The sequence below is a fragment of the Pristiophorus japonicus genome, chromosome 2 (genome assembly GCF_044704955.1).
Source record: "Pristiophorus japonicus isolate sPriJap1 chromosome 2, sPriJap1.hap1, whole genome shotgun sequence".
NCBI classification, from domain to species: Eukaryota; Metazoa; Chordata; class Chondrichthyes; family Pristiophoridae; genus Pristiophorus; species Pristiophorus japonicus.
Window position 1 is genome coordinate 347,967,980 of NC_091978.1, and position 14,098 is coordinate 347,982,077.

Here is a 14,098-nt window from a genome sequence, read left to right on the forward strand (position 1 = left end):
AGACTTTCCACTTCACATCGCCCATCTATGGCCCATCTATCGCCCAAAACGGACCTCCATCGCCCATTTTGAGCAAAAAGTGGAAACTAGGCCCAAAACATCGCCGGAAAAATAGGCCCCCAAGTTTCCACTTTGATCGCCCAAATGATTGCCCACACAAGGCCCATCCCAAGTTTCGGCACCGAGCATGCACTTCGCTGGGCCGATGCAAGGCCCAAAAGAGTGCTCAAAAATAGTAGCTTTTTCAGGGCTTCAGAGAGGGAAATGGGCACTACGGATGCCATTTTTAGCTTCTGAGGAAGGGTGGAGAATTAATTCTGAGTTATTTAGAGAGTAAAATTGAAGCAAATTGTACTCAGAAATTTGGGACAGGGAACATAAATAGGTATTATCAACTTATTTATGCTAAATAGATCTCATATATTGGAATTATTTAGTAAATAGCTTTTACATAGTGAAGTTATTTAATGATATTGTTGGTGCCTATCAAACTGACTGGTTTACAGCTTAGAGACTACAGAAAAGGCAGACTACAGTGATTAGAGAGTATAGAGTGCAGAGATTATTAAAATCAGTGAAAGTAATTATTGATATTGATAGTGATATGGGGCCTATGCTTTCCCTGCCTTTAATTGCAACTGCTCACACACTGGTTACTGAAAGGATCAATCGAAGAGGTGGCACAGTAACGCATAGACGGAGATGAAGACAGAGGAGAGACCGTATAGCCAACGAAGGTACTTGGAGAAGCAATCCTACCTGAACTTGTCTGAAAATGCTTGTCTTAGGAGGCTGCGATTCCGGAAGGAGGTCATGGATGAGATATGTCAACTTGTCAAGGGTGATCTGCAGCCTTCCAGCACCATCAGAACCGCACTGTCCGTTGAGGTGAAGGTTACTGCTGCCCTAGCCTTTTACACATCGGGATCGTTTCAGGCTTCAGCTGGCGACATCTGCCATATCTCTCAGCACGCTACACACTGCTGCATTCGACAGGTGACTGAAGCCCTTTACGCTCGCAGGATGGAAAGCTTCCCAATGACCAGGGAGGCACAGACTGAGAGTTTATTGAGGACATAGGGGAGCTTAATCAGCCTGGCGATCTAGCACCGGTACCACCACACCCTCCCGAAGACCAGTCGCCAGTGGCAGTTACACGGCCGCTAAGCTTTTACGTCAGCAGCTCATTAATGTTAGCTTCGCATGAACTATTATTGTTGATATTCAAACGTTCAATTAGTTACATTTAAACAAAAGTTTCATTTCCGTGGGGGAAACAGAATAAACAAACAAATATGCATGAAAAACTGTACATTGTAAAACTTAAGTAAGAGAAAAGGTACAAAAGTTGTAGAAATTTTTTTTTTTTATTAAGAAACATGAATTTTTTTTAAGAACTAATGAACAACACCCTCCCTCCAGCCCCCGCACCAACCCACCCTTCCCTCAAAATGTTAGAAGAAGAAGAAATTGAACATTTTAAAGAACAAGTGGCCATTTAAGTAATAATAACAAGTGACCGTTTTAGTCATGACAACAGTGACCATTTTAGTCAGGATAACAAATGACCATTTAAGTCATGATAACAGATGACCATCTCAGTCATGATAACAAGTGACCATTTCAGTGATGATAACAAGTGAACATTTCAGTCATGATAACAACTGACCATTTTAGTCAGGATAACAAATGATCATTTAAGTCATGATAACAAATGACTACCTCAGTCATGATAACAAGTGACCATTTCAGTAATGATAACAAGTGACCATTTCAGAAAGAATGGAAAGTGAACCGTTAAGTAATGATAACAAGTGAACATTTAACTATTGAATACAAGTGTCCAATTTAGTAACAATAGCAATAACAGTAACAATAACAAGAAAATAATAATGATAAAGTGATAATAACAAGTGAATATTTTAGAACAAGTGAACTATTGAGAAGCACTCACCCCTCCCTACCTGTGGCTATGTTTCCCTCCAGATCCTGTCCTACTCCTTATTCGCACCCCACCCGCCCGTTTTGATCTCCGCAGACCGACACTAAGACGTCATGCAGAATGGGACAACAAGACTTCCTGCCGTGGTGGAGGTAACGGAGCGGTAGCAGAAGCCTCAGGCTCTACTTCCGAGTCAAGAGGAACTGTGTCCTCCGTACTCGCTCGTGTGCTTGGGGTCTCGCTGCGAGCGGACACGACACCTTGGGGTGCAGCGCCATGTCCAGCCAGCAACGTGTGCCGTAGGGTATTTGTTGCGGCTGTCTGCTCCCTGATTGCCTCCAACGTCTCCTGAGCAGTATGTGACTGCTCCGAAGACCAGCTGGAGAAGCGCGAGCAGAACTCGCTCCAGGTTGTAGAGAACTGGCTCCAATTGTTTGAGAAACCCGCGAACCCCTGGATAAGGTCACGGCCGATTGCGACCGTCTCAATGCACAGGAAAAGTAAGCTCTCCGTCTGGTCCTCCGTGGCAGGCAAGTGCATATCACGCTGACCGGACCGCCATGGGGTCAGCGTGTGCAATGTCACGCGCCTTGGCATCACCACCTGCGCACTGCTTGGTCCCGGTGCCTCATCTGTCTCAAAAGAGATGGCCGCAGGTTGTTCCCCCACACCCCCCAAAAAAAAATCTCCTGTTCTTCTTCTTACACCTCCTTCTCCTGCTCTCGCACAGCCACAGATGGAGTCTGCACTGGCTCCTCCTCTGGCTCGTCCTCTTGGGAGTGTCCCGACTGGTCAGTGGACGTGTCCGTTGACTCCATCAGTATTTGTTGACCTTTGAAAGATAAATGGACGTTTAGCAATGCAAATCAATTCATCTCAATTAAGAACTCAAAACATTACCATTAGCCCATATGCACAAGCGGTCACCAGGCCTAACATAACCTCATTTGAAGATCAATAATACATCTCAGTAGTATAACTCAATTATATATCAAATTAAAGTATCATTGCATAGGATTACCCGTGTAACAAATATTTACTATTGATTCACACATTACACAATGAACAGTTCTCATTACTCACGTGACTCTAGGGTGGGTTCGGCCACACCACGGGTTGTGAGCGAACGGCTTTCTGTCCCCACCAAGGCCACTGCAAGCTCCTCGTAGGTGGTGAGCGACTGCAGCATGGCACAGCCCCCCACCCCCCCCCCCGTCCTGCGTTGCTCTCGCTGGTTGATGGAAATCTTCTTCTGTAATAGATAAGGTAACATTGCACGGCATAAGCAGATTGATTTGGTAATAAACATTTAGGACTGACAGATTTATAAGTTCAATTTCAAGTTTGCAATACATTGCATAGGAAGATATTTCATAATGTAACATTCAAATTTATTTTGCGGTGCATAAATGTAATCATAATTTAATCCTAATTTAGTTACTTAGTCATGCTTAAAGATTACGATATAACATTGCAGATTCTAATTAGATTTTCCATACAACATTAAATAATAAATATGGATGATTTCTAATTTAAATTTCAACTTACTCTTGCAGCCGCCAGTAGACTGTTCCATCTTTTCCGTCACTGGTCCGGTGTCCGGACTTCATTTGATGCCGACGTGGAGGTTTCCCATGCCCACCCCGTGTCAAATCCTCCCACCTCGCGCTTACACAATTCACCAGGGCCTCATTTGCCTCTTTGCTGAAGGGTTTCCTGCACCTCCCTCCATTCTTTAAATTTATCTGTATTTTCAATAGCTCTAGATAACCTGCTTCCTTTCTCCTCTCTCTCTCTCTCTCTCTCTCTCTCTCCCAGACCCACACAGAGCTTCTGAGCATGTGTGAAGACCCTTGACCTCTCAAAACACAGGAAGGAGCATCAACCTGAAAAAAATATCAACCTGCACATGCGTAGTAATGCGTTGCTAGGGAAGCTTTTTTTTCATTCACTTCTGTTTTCTTTGGGCGATTGTGAGATCGGCAAGAAATCACATCACCCATTTGACATTGTTGGACTAAGGCCGAGTGGAAAATCGCAAAAAAAAAAAAATGGGCCTTGAGCCGGCGATCAGCACGGGCGATAGGTCCCGCATCGCTGGAACAAGGCCCATTTTTTCCGGCCTTAGCCACAAAGTGGAAAGTCTAGCCCCTTGTGTCTGACATATATGGCTCCTAAACCCTGGCAACCCAGTACTATATCCAACACTAGCACACGTTAACATATCTGACTAGTAATACACATTGATTCCATAATTTTGGAAACATTGGCAATGTATTGGTTGGAAGTGGCCTTTCTGGGGGTAAGGTTACTACGCAATCCATGGTAGATATCAGCATTGTGTTTCAAAGCAAGCTAAGAATTCTTAATGAATACAGGCAATTCTAAGAGGCTTCAACAAGAATCCACTCAAGGAGAGAGTGGGCTAGTTTACTATTATTATACTGGTGTTTTTTTAAGTGAACGTTATCTGCTCTCCACTGCAGTACTACCCTGAGGCCTTCAAAGTCTCTTGTCCAAGCCAATCTCCCTCCCCGAGCTGACCAATTATCCTGCCCCTCTGTACATGTCCCATCGTGTCTCTCACCCAAGCTGAATTTTCTTCCGTCCCTCCCTTCCTTCCTGTGAGCTGCATTAGAAGTTTCACCCAAGCTATATTCTCTATCTCACATTGAGCCTCTCACCTGAGCCAACTCCTGCTCCCTCCCTTCCACAGGTTTGTCTGCATTGAACAGGCTGTTAGTAGATTAAAGCGCTCAGTGTGGGTTCTAAGGTTTTGCCAATTGCACGTCAGCAAATATGCTAAAGAAATCTTTTTGCTACTTCAAGCTCCAGGTGGACAGCCTTTCCTGTAGAGAGACCATATTGCACATTACAATCTATATTAATGACTTGGATGAAGGGACTGAGTGTAACGTAGCCAAGTTTGCTGCTGATACAAAGATGGGAGGAAAAGCAATGTGTGAGGTGGACACAAAAAACCTGCAAAAGGACATAGACAGGCTAAGTGAGTGGGCAAAAATTTGGCAGATGGAGTATAACGTTGGAAAGTGTGAGGTTATGCACTTCGACAGAAAAAAATCGAAGAGCAAGTTATTATTTAAATGTAGAAAAATTGCAACGTGCTGCAGTACAGCGGGACCTGGGGGTCCTGGTGCATGAAACACAAAAGGTTAGTAAGCAGGTACAGCAAGTGATCAGGAAGGCCAATGGAATCTTGGCCTTTATCGCAAAGGGGATGGAGTATAAAAGCAGGGAAGTCTTGCTATAGTTATAGAGGGTATTGGTGAGGCCACACCTAGAATACTGTGTACAGTTTTGGTTTCCATATTTAAGAAAGGATATGCTTGCTTTGGAGGCAGTTCAGAGAAGGTTCACTAGGTTGATTCCTGAGATGAGGGGGTTGACATAAGGAAAGATTGAGTAGGTTGGGCCTCTACTCATTGGAATTCAGAAGAATGAGAGGTGATCTTATCGAAACGTGTAAGATTATGAGGGAGCTTGACAAAGTGGATGCAGAGAGGATGTTTCCACTGATAGTGGAGACTAGAACTAGGGTGCATAATCTTAGAATAAGGGGTCGCCCATTTAAAACTGAGATGAGAAATTTCTTCTCTCAGAGGGTTGTAAATCTGTGGAATTCGCTGCCTCAGAGAGCTGTGGAAGCTGGGACATTGAATAAATTTAAGATAGAGATAGACAGTTTCTTAACCAATAAGGGGTTATGGGTAGCAGGCAGGGAAGTGGACTTGAATCCATGATCGGATCAGCCATGATTGTATTAAGTGGTGGAGCAGGCTCGAGGGGCCCTATGGCCTACTCCTGCTCCTATTTCTTATGTTCTTATATTGGACTTTCAGTTTTGCATTGCTTGTGATTTTCTGACTGTTATGTATGTTAATGTGTATACTGTAACACTAGACCACTGAATGTACCTTCACACTGTATACACCATACCTGTACTACCAGAGAGTGCTACTGGTGGAGACCTAAGGGTCACCTGCACACTGCAGGTAACCAAGTATAAAAGGGAGCTCACCTCTTGGTGTCCTCACTCAAGAAGCTGCAATAAATGGACTAAGGTCACTACAGTTCAAGTACTATACCCATTATTTTAAATGATCAGAAAATCATGAGCAATTTGTGCCTGAATTATCAATATGTGCTCTGGGGCAAGGTGCCCTTCTAAAAGCACAAATTTGGATATTAATCTAAGTGCACACTAATTTAAGCAACTAGGAGCCTACATTAGGAGGAGGTTAAGGAGACAATAAAGGAATGGCTTCAATTCCCTTCCATTCTTTCCCTCAGTCTTTCCAGACAGTCTCATCCCTTTATAGTGCTAGTACCCAGGCCTCCCAACATTGCCAGACTTTTAAAATACCAATCAGTCCTTCCATATCCTTAGATTACCCTCAACCATAATGTTCCCAGATTCCAGCACACATCCCAGTACTCCCAAGAATTTAGGAGCACCTTCCCAGCACTGCTACATACCCTCCATTCACCAAGTACTCTCATATCCCACAGTCCTCTGACCAATTCTTATATATATACCCCACAAATGCATGTTCCACAAACTACAGATCTGCACAACCCTCACCGAAATCGTCAGACACTCGATGTCCCCTCCACTGCTTTCAAATCCTGAGCCCCTCTTCCCCAGTGTTTCCAATTTCTATACTAACAGGCATACTCACAACACTCAAGCTCCAAGATACTGTTAATACTGCCATGGTATTGTGTAATCAAAGTGCAATTTCAGTTGTTAGTTATTTAAATCAGCGCCCTGGTATATTCTATGTTACATTACATAAAATGGCTATCCTCCAAATCAGAGAATGCAATGCCACAAGACATCCACTTCATAAAACCTCTTTCCTTCAACTTCCCGTAAGATGTACCATGGGAGATGGCTGGTATTGGTTTAAAATTCTATCTTCTACCCCCATTGGTAGTAATTAAATATTGAGATGTAATTTCCATTTGCTAAGCACCTTAAAGCAATCTGAAGGGAAAATATTTAGACTCCCTTATCTATTGGTTTATAGGTCAAAGAGTTGCCATGGTAATAAACAATTTAGAAAGTTGTTTGAGATTTTAAGGTCCAATTTCTGGCTTGTCTTTTTAAATTGAAGTCATTATGCTATATTACTGATATTTCCTCCATTTTGACAGCCACTTCGATGAGCTGGGTTCTTGCTGATATTTCTAGCTGCAAAATGTGGTCTTCTGGGCAATCAGAAAGATTATTAGTATCAGCTTGTCTTATGGGCATTGCCACATATTATGGGATGGTTTCCAAAACACAGTGCTGGCACAGAAGGTAAATGCATCCTCAAGGTTCTCTCAAGGAGACTCTACTGGATCCAGTTGGAACAATTGCAAAGCATATTAAATTGCCAAAATGCCACTCAGTGACTTTCATTCTGTGTAACCTGCTAGCCATGAAAATGGACAGATAAAAAAATATGAGGTTAATATGAGATAACATGAGGAAATGAGTTTCCTACCACATTTATAGTTGTCAGTCAAAAAAAAATCACAAGTCTTCTCTATGAGCAGGATGGGTTCATGTGTCCGTTATGACTGTGGTCTTCATTTAATGAAAGACATACATTTATATAGCCCCTTTCACGACTACCAGACATCTCAAATCGCTTTACAGCCAATTAAGTACTTTTTGGAATGTAGTCACTGTTGTAATGTAGGAAACACGGCAACCAATTTGCGCACAGCAAGCTCCCACAAACAGCAATGTGATAATGACCAGATAAACTTTTTTTGTTATGCTGATTGAGGGATAAATTGGCCAGGACACAGGGTATAACTTCACTGCTCTTCTTCGAAATAGTGTCATGGGATCTTTTACATCCACCTGAGAGAGCCAACAGGGCCTCAGTTTAATGTCTCATGGAAAGACAGCACCTCTGACAGTGCAGCACTCCCTCAGTATTGCATTGGAGTGTCAGCCTAGATTTATGTGTTCAAATCTCTTGAGTGGGACTTGAACCTGTAGACTTCTGACTCCAAGGCGAGTGTGTTACCCACTGAGCCACAGCTGACACTACCAAGAAAATGATCTGTTGCCATGCAAGTAAGAAAAGAAACCTGTGTTTACTGCATTATATAAATGGACTGTTGCTGATGAATCACCGATGCTTCTGTCCTCTGAAAGGATTTGAGTTTGGACAGGAACTTGTATAAGCGTACGCCCTGGTACTTTTCACTCAATTTTCCGTCCTTTCCTCCTGTAATAGTTAGGGTATCTCTCCCAAGTGGCCTTTCTTCATATACGCGCCCAGACAGTGAGTATGGGGTGGCTGTAGAATTGGTGCAATTACCACAGCTGGCTGCATTCCTGGCCAAAGCCACTTTGGTCCCAAGTATACCTCTTTCTGTAAATTACCTCCAACTATACATTATTGTATCCTTCCACACTGCATATAATTGCAGTTTAATTTACTCCGAGGCAAAGTTATTTTAATACTTTGACTTTAGTTTGTTAATTTGGAGAAAAACTTTTTTTTTTGCCTTGTACTCTTGGGTTTGATCAATTTTGTTTCTTTTATAGAATGATCGAATTCTTATTAAAGGTGGGAGGATCATCAATGAAGACCAGTCCTGCTATGCTGATATTTATCTAGAAGATGGAATCATAAGGTAAGCATCTAGGCCAAGTTCACATATTATTGTGAGGTTTACTAGACTGATTCCTGGGATGGGAGATGGGGAAGGATTGTCCTATGAGGAGAGATTGATTAAACTAGGTTTATATTCCCTAGAGTTTAGAAGAATGAGAGGTGATCTCATTGAAGCATATAAAATGATTAAGGGGCTTGACAGGGTAGATGCTGGAAGGATGTTTCCCCTGGCTGGGGAGTCTAGAACTAGGGGTCACAATCTCAGAATAAGGGGTCGGCCACTTAGGACTGAGATGAGAAATTTCTCAACTCAAAGGGTTTTGAATCTTTGGAATTCTCTACCCCAGAGGGCTGTGAATGCTCAGTCATTCAAGACAGAGACCGATAGATTCTTGGGGCTCAATTATCCCCAAAGCTGTTTTTTAGCGTATTTGAAGAGTTATGCCCGTTTTTTGAGGGCCCAACTACACTCAAAACAATCATCCAGTTTCCCCGTTTGAATTGTTGATTTTGCCACTGCCTTGCTTTGTGGATGGAGCCTAAGATCTGCGCCAAAAAGATTGGGTTGCCAGGGTAACCAGGGACACACTGCGGTGCTGAGGCTGGAAATGAAACATACAACACATTCTGGCCAGCTCACACCAATCTGCACAAGCACATTGCAGCAGCTTACCAGCATTAAATTATTAAAGTGTTTATGACAAAGTCTATCTCCACCTCCCCACCCCCCCGATGCCGGTGCCGGTACTTGCTACTGTCCCTGGCCGAAGGGCCTCCCGATGCTGGTACCCGCTCCTAACTCTGGCCGAAAGGCTTCCCTCCCCTTCCGATGCTGGCACCCGCTACTATCCCTGGTCGAAAGGCCTCACCCCCTCTCTCTCCCCCTCCCCGCTACCCCCTCCCTCTCTGCTGCTGCTATCCGGACCGTGGAAGCGCATCTGATGCACTGATTCTCTTACCTGTGCCGATTTTGTTAACTGCCCAGAAGGTTTTTCCACAGCGGTCACATACGCCGTCCTACGAAAAATTGGGAGTAAATCGGAGCTGGCCAAACTTGCTTAAATGGCCAGAATGAGGTAAAAAAAAACACTAAAAGAATCATAACTAACTGAATTATACTGGCACACAATCTTTGGTGAAACTTGCAAATTTTAATTTAGGTGTGCACCAAAAATACGCCGCCAATAACTGGGGAAAATTGAGCCCATATATATTGGGCCCAAAATTCCCCACCATTTAACTCCAAATTTTTGGAGGTATCAGTGTTTTTTGAGCTAACTTAATTTTGCAAGTTTCGCCAAGGGTATAATGCCGTCCTTAACAGGTAACGGCTGATTTTTAAAAATCAAACCCACCCATAATGCCATTTTTGCGAGTTTTATCAATAAGGGTTTTTTCAAAAACGGCGCTGGGTACCACTGGGAACCGCCTTGAAAAACCTTACCATACCAAATCCGAGTCAGATAAAAATCGGCGTTACAGACACCATCTTGTTTATCTCCCTCAGCCGGCCATAGGAGCTCGGTGCTGGAGCCCAGCGGGGGGAGGGGGCAGGTGGAAGCCAAGCCGGGGAGAGGGGAGGCAGCAGCGGGACCTTTTGGCCGGGGATAGGGGCGGCAGAGGCGACCTGTAAAACAACCTCCTGATGCAAAAAAAGTATAAGCCGGCTTTTACCATTTACCCATCTTTCTTGAAAGACACTTTCTGTGGGTTCCTTTTGGCCGGGGATAGGGGCAGAAAATGCTGGAAAGGCCAACACGGGAAAAATCAACACGGGTTAGCTCCAGAGCAAAGCTGTACAATTACACGTTACCCTGGAAACCTAAATGCCTGGGCATGTGCAGAACGGGGCCTCAGTTTTTCGGCGTGATCAATTAGTTTCACCCACAGAAGCTAAGGTCTTTCTGCATGGCGCCAAATTCAAACAGGAAAAATGGCGAAACTTCGGGGGTTTTTTTTGGTGTTATTTCGGCTTAAAAAATCGGCCGTTAATCGTAAATAGCGCCAAAAAAAGGCAATGTGGAATTTTGGGCCCATGGCTCTAAATAATTCTGTGGAAGATGTGCAATATTATAGATATGAGCAAAGGGTAGGTAATATATTACAGGCCTGTGTGCGCACTGAAAACCGAAGTTTGAACCAGCATCTAAATTCTAATGGTCATTTGCAAAATTAAGCAGGTTATCCCCTCTGTTAAGACAGTGATGGAGGAAACATGAATACGTCAAGTTTTCGGCTGCTAATTTTGCCCACAGTAAATTTTAGTCTTTCACATGCTGCTTGAGTTTAATTGGATTGGGTTTGTGATTAGATCGAAGCTTATTTGAGATTGCTTTTCATTACTGAAAAATATAACCTAATTTTCTTTGTCACGACACAATGCTGTAGAATGAGAATCCTTAGTGGAGTTAGCAAGTAAGTTTTTTTTGGCCTGGCATCATTTTGGTCTGATTTTTCAAGTCTTACAACAGGAAAGTGGACCATGTTATATTGTTAAGGATATATGGCTATTCTTTTGGGTCACGTACAGATAGTCCTTGTTGTCTGTTGCAAACCTTTAAAATACACTAATAATCCACTACTTTAGCTCATCTGAACCTTCTTAAAAATCATCTAAGTTGTAAAGGTTTTGAATTAATATGAAAGACGTTTCAAAGCTATGTAACAATAATATACAGTGCAGTAATCCACATTTTTAAGAATACCGACACGTGTGTGTGAACTGGTAAATGCTGCTCGTGGCACCTCAATAGTAATGATCGTTACTTTGTGAGGACTGCACTACATTCTTTCATTTAGTTTTTCTCCTGAAGGTACATGGGTCAACAGGTTATTCAGAGGGCATCACCATTGAGCCTGATCCTTTTCTCACCTAGTGTCCAGCAGCCAGGCCTGGAGCAGGGACACTGGAGTCAAATTTTGGTGCCATGATTTCTCTGCTGGCTGAGTTCAGCTACCTCAGTACAGCCCACAGAAGTTTTCAAGATATTGAGGGGAACAGATAGAGTAGATAGAGAGAAACTATTTCCTCTGGTTGGGGAGTCAAGGACATAGGTCATAGTCTAAAAGTTAGAGCCAGGCCTTTCAGGAGTGAAGTTAGGAAACATTTCTACATGCAAAGAGTGATAGAAGTTTGGAACTCTCGTCCATAAATGGGAATTGATGCTAGGTCAATTGTTAATATTAAATCTGAGATTGATAGCTTTTTGTTAACCAAAGGTGTTAAAGGATCTGGGGCAAAGTCGGGTATGTGGAGTTAGATCGCAGATCAGCCAAGATCTCATTAAATGCTGGAACAGGCTCGAGCAGCTAAACGGCCTATTCATGTTCCTATGTTCCTAGATTTTCATTCTTTTTCTAAGAATTTGTCTGAATTTAAACTATTTAAAATAAGTTTACTTGCACTGTGTGGTTAAACAAGGCGTGGAAGTGTTTTATTCAGGTTCAATTACATTGTGCCTTTGAATAGTAGGACACAGTATGTGTGGGAGGGCGGGGCGTGGGCAGTTATCTAGTAGAAGTGAGTGGCCTGCTCATTGTAGAACCCGTTTGATTTTCATCCCATTGATATCACTTAGCGAGTGAACCACTGTGCTAGACTACCATCCAGACAGTGAAAGTAAAAAAGCAGCCCCGAAAGTCAACATATAACTCTTTACATCAAGAGGTGATGACAACTGAAGAGGATGTGCTTCCTCAGAGGGAGAGAAAACTGCAGGCTGTTTTTGTTCATGCCTAACAGTGCACATCTTGTGTTGCTATGAAGTGGTCTTTGCAGTGTTTCATAATGTTCAGTATAATTGTATCAGGTGTGAGACCAAATGGAGAAGGGAGTTTTACAGTCCTTTGTGGCTTGCTCTGGCTTACCTTCTCCTGACATTTGTATAAAGCCCACTTTTTACAAAAAAAGTCAACTTGGTTCAGTTGGCCATCCTTAACATTAAGGGGCCGAAATTGCCCCTTTCTATAAGAGCCATGACTGCCTCAAAGAGGCGGCTACAAGTCGGTAAGGCCTCACCACCTCGTCGGTGCGGAGTCGCCACCATTTCATAAATTGCCCTCCATTTTTTTTCCCCAGCTGTGCTTGTCACCGCACCGCCCGTGTTGCCGCCCTATCGGGCATGCGCCAACCCCCCACCAACCGGCGGTGACTTTTCCGACTCCCGCGTGAAATTTCCCTGTGGAGTGGATCGGCTGCCACTCGGTGCCCCCAGCAGCTTTCCCCTGTGGGAAGCTGTGTGTGCCTGGGCAGAGTGTCCGCCCTTAAAGGGGAGGGCGCGCTGTCGTGGCCGCCATTTTATTTGAATTGTCAGCCGACTCCAAGGGCAGACCGACAATGGCGCCTACGGGTTCAGCCGTGCCGCCAACAGGCAGCCTGACCCCCTTTTCTTGGGTACCAGGCCGCTAGCCCGGCCGAAACCCTCCCTGGTGGCCCAGTGGGCCAAACTAAACTAAATGCAGAGTTCGCAGCGGCCCTCCCCTTTAACTGATACAATAGTGGTAGGATACTGAGAATTGTAGAGGAACAGAGGGTCCTTGGTGTGTATGTAAAAACAGATAGTAAAAGCTTTTACCGATATATAAAATGGAAAAGAGTGACTAAAGTAAATGTTGGTCCCTTAGAAGATGAGAAGGGGGATTTAATAATGGGAAATGTGGAAATGGCTGAGACCGTAAACAATTATTTTGCTTCGGTCTTCACAGTGGAAGACACAAAAACCGTGCCAGAAATTGCTGGTCACGGGAATGTGGGAATGTGGGAAGGGAGGACCTTGAGATAATCACTATCAATAGGGGGATAGTGCTGGACAGGCTAATGGGACTCAAGGTAGACAAGTCCCCTGGTCCTGATGAAATGCATCCTAGGGTATTAAAAGAGATGGCGGAAGTTATAGCAGATGCATTCATTATAATCTACCAAAATTCTCTGGACTCTGGGGAGGTACCAGCGGATTGGAAAGCAGCTAATGTAACGCCTCTGTTTAAAAAAGGGGGCAGACAAAAGGCAGGTAACTATAGGCCGATTAGTTTAACATCTGTAGTGGGGAAAATGCTTGAAGCTATCATTAAGGAAGAAATAGCGGGACATCTAGATAGGAATAGTGCAATCAAGCAGACGCAACATGGATTCATGAAGGGGAAATCATGTTTAACTAATTTACTGGAATTCTTTGAGGATATAACGAGCATGGTGGATAGAGGTGTACCGATGGATGTGGTGTATTTAGATTTTCAAAAGGCATTCGATAAGGTGCCACACAAAAGGTTACTGCAGAAAATAAAGGTACGCGGAGTCAGGGGAAATGTATTGGCATGGATAGAGAATTGGCTAGCTAACAGAAAGCAGAGAGTCGGGATAAATGGGTCCTTTTCAGGTTGGAAATCGGTGGTTAGTGGTGTGCCACAGGGATCGGTGCTGGGACCACAACTGTTTACAATATACATAGATGACCTGGAAGAGGGGACAGAGTGTAGTGCAACAAAATTTGCAGATGACACAAAGATTAGTGGG

General features: G+C 43.6%; 1 protein-coding gene across 4 annotated transcripts in view; it reads left to right on the top strand.

Annotated features, from left to right (window-relative positions):
• LOC139234866 (dihydropyrimidinase-related protein 1-like) overlaps positions 1–14,098 on the top strand; it is a 64,895-nt gene that overhangs the window by 17,664 nt on the left and 33,133 nt on the right. For 3 of the 4 annotated variants that reach the window (XM_070865652.1, XM_070865662.1, XM_070865681.1), the window contains one exon: positions 8,517–8,605. In XM_070865652.1, the coding sequence (XP_070721753.1) occupies positions 8,517–8,605 (89 nt within the window). Of the gene's footprint in view, positions 1–6,194; positions 6,201–8,516; positions 8,606–14,098 lie in introns of all 4 variants that reach the window. The other variant, XM_070865672.1, reaches the window with a different exon arrangement.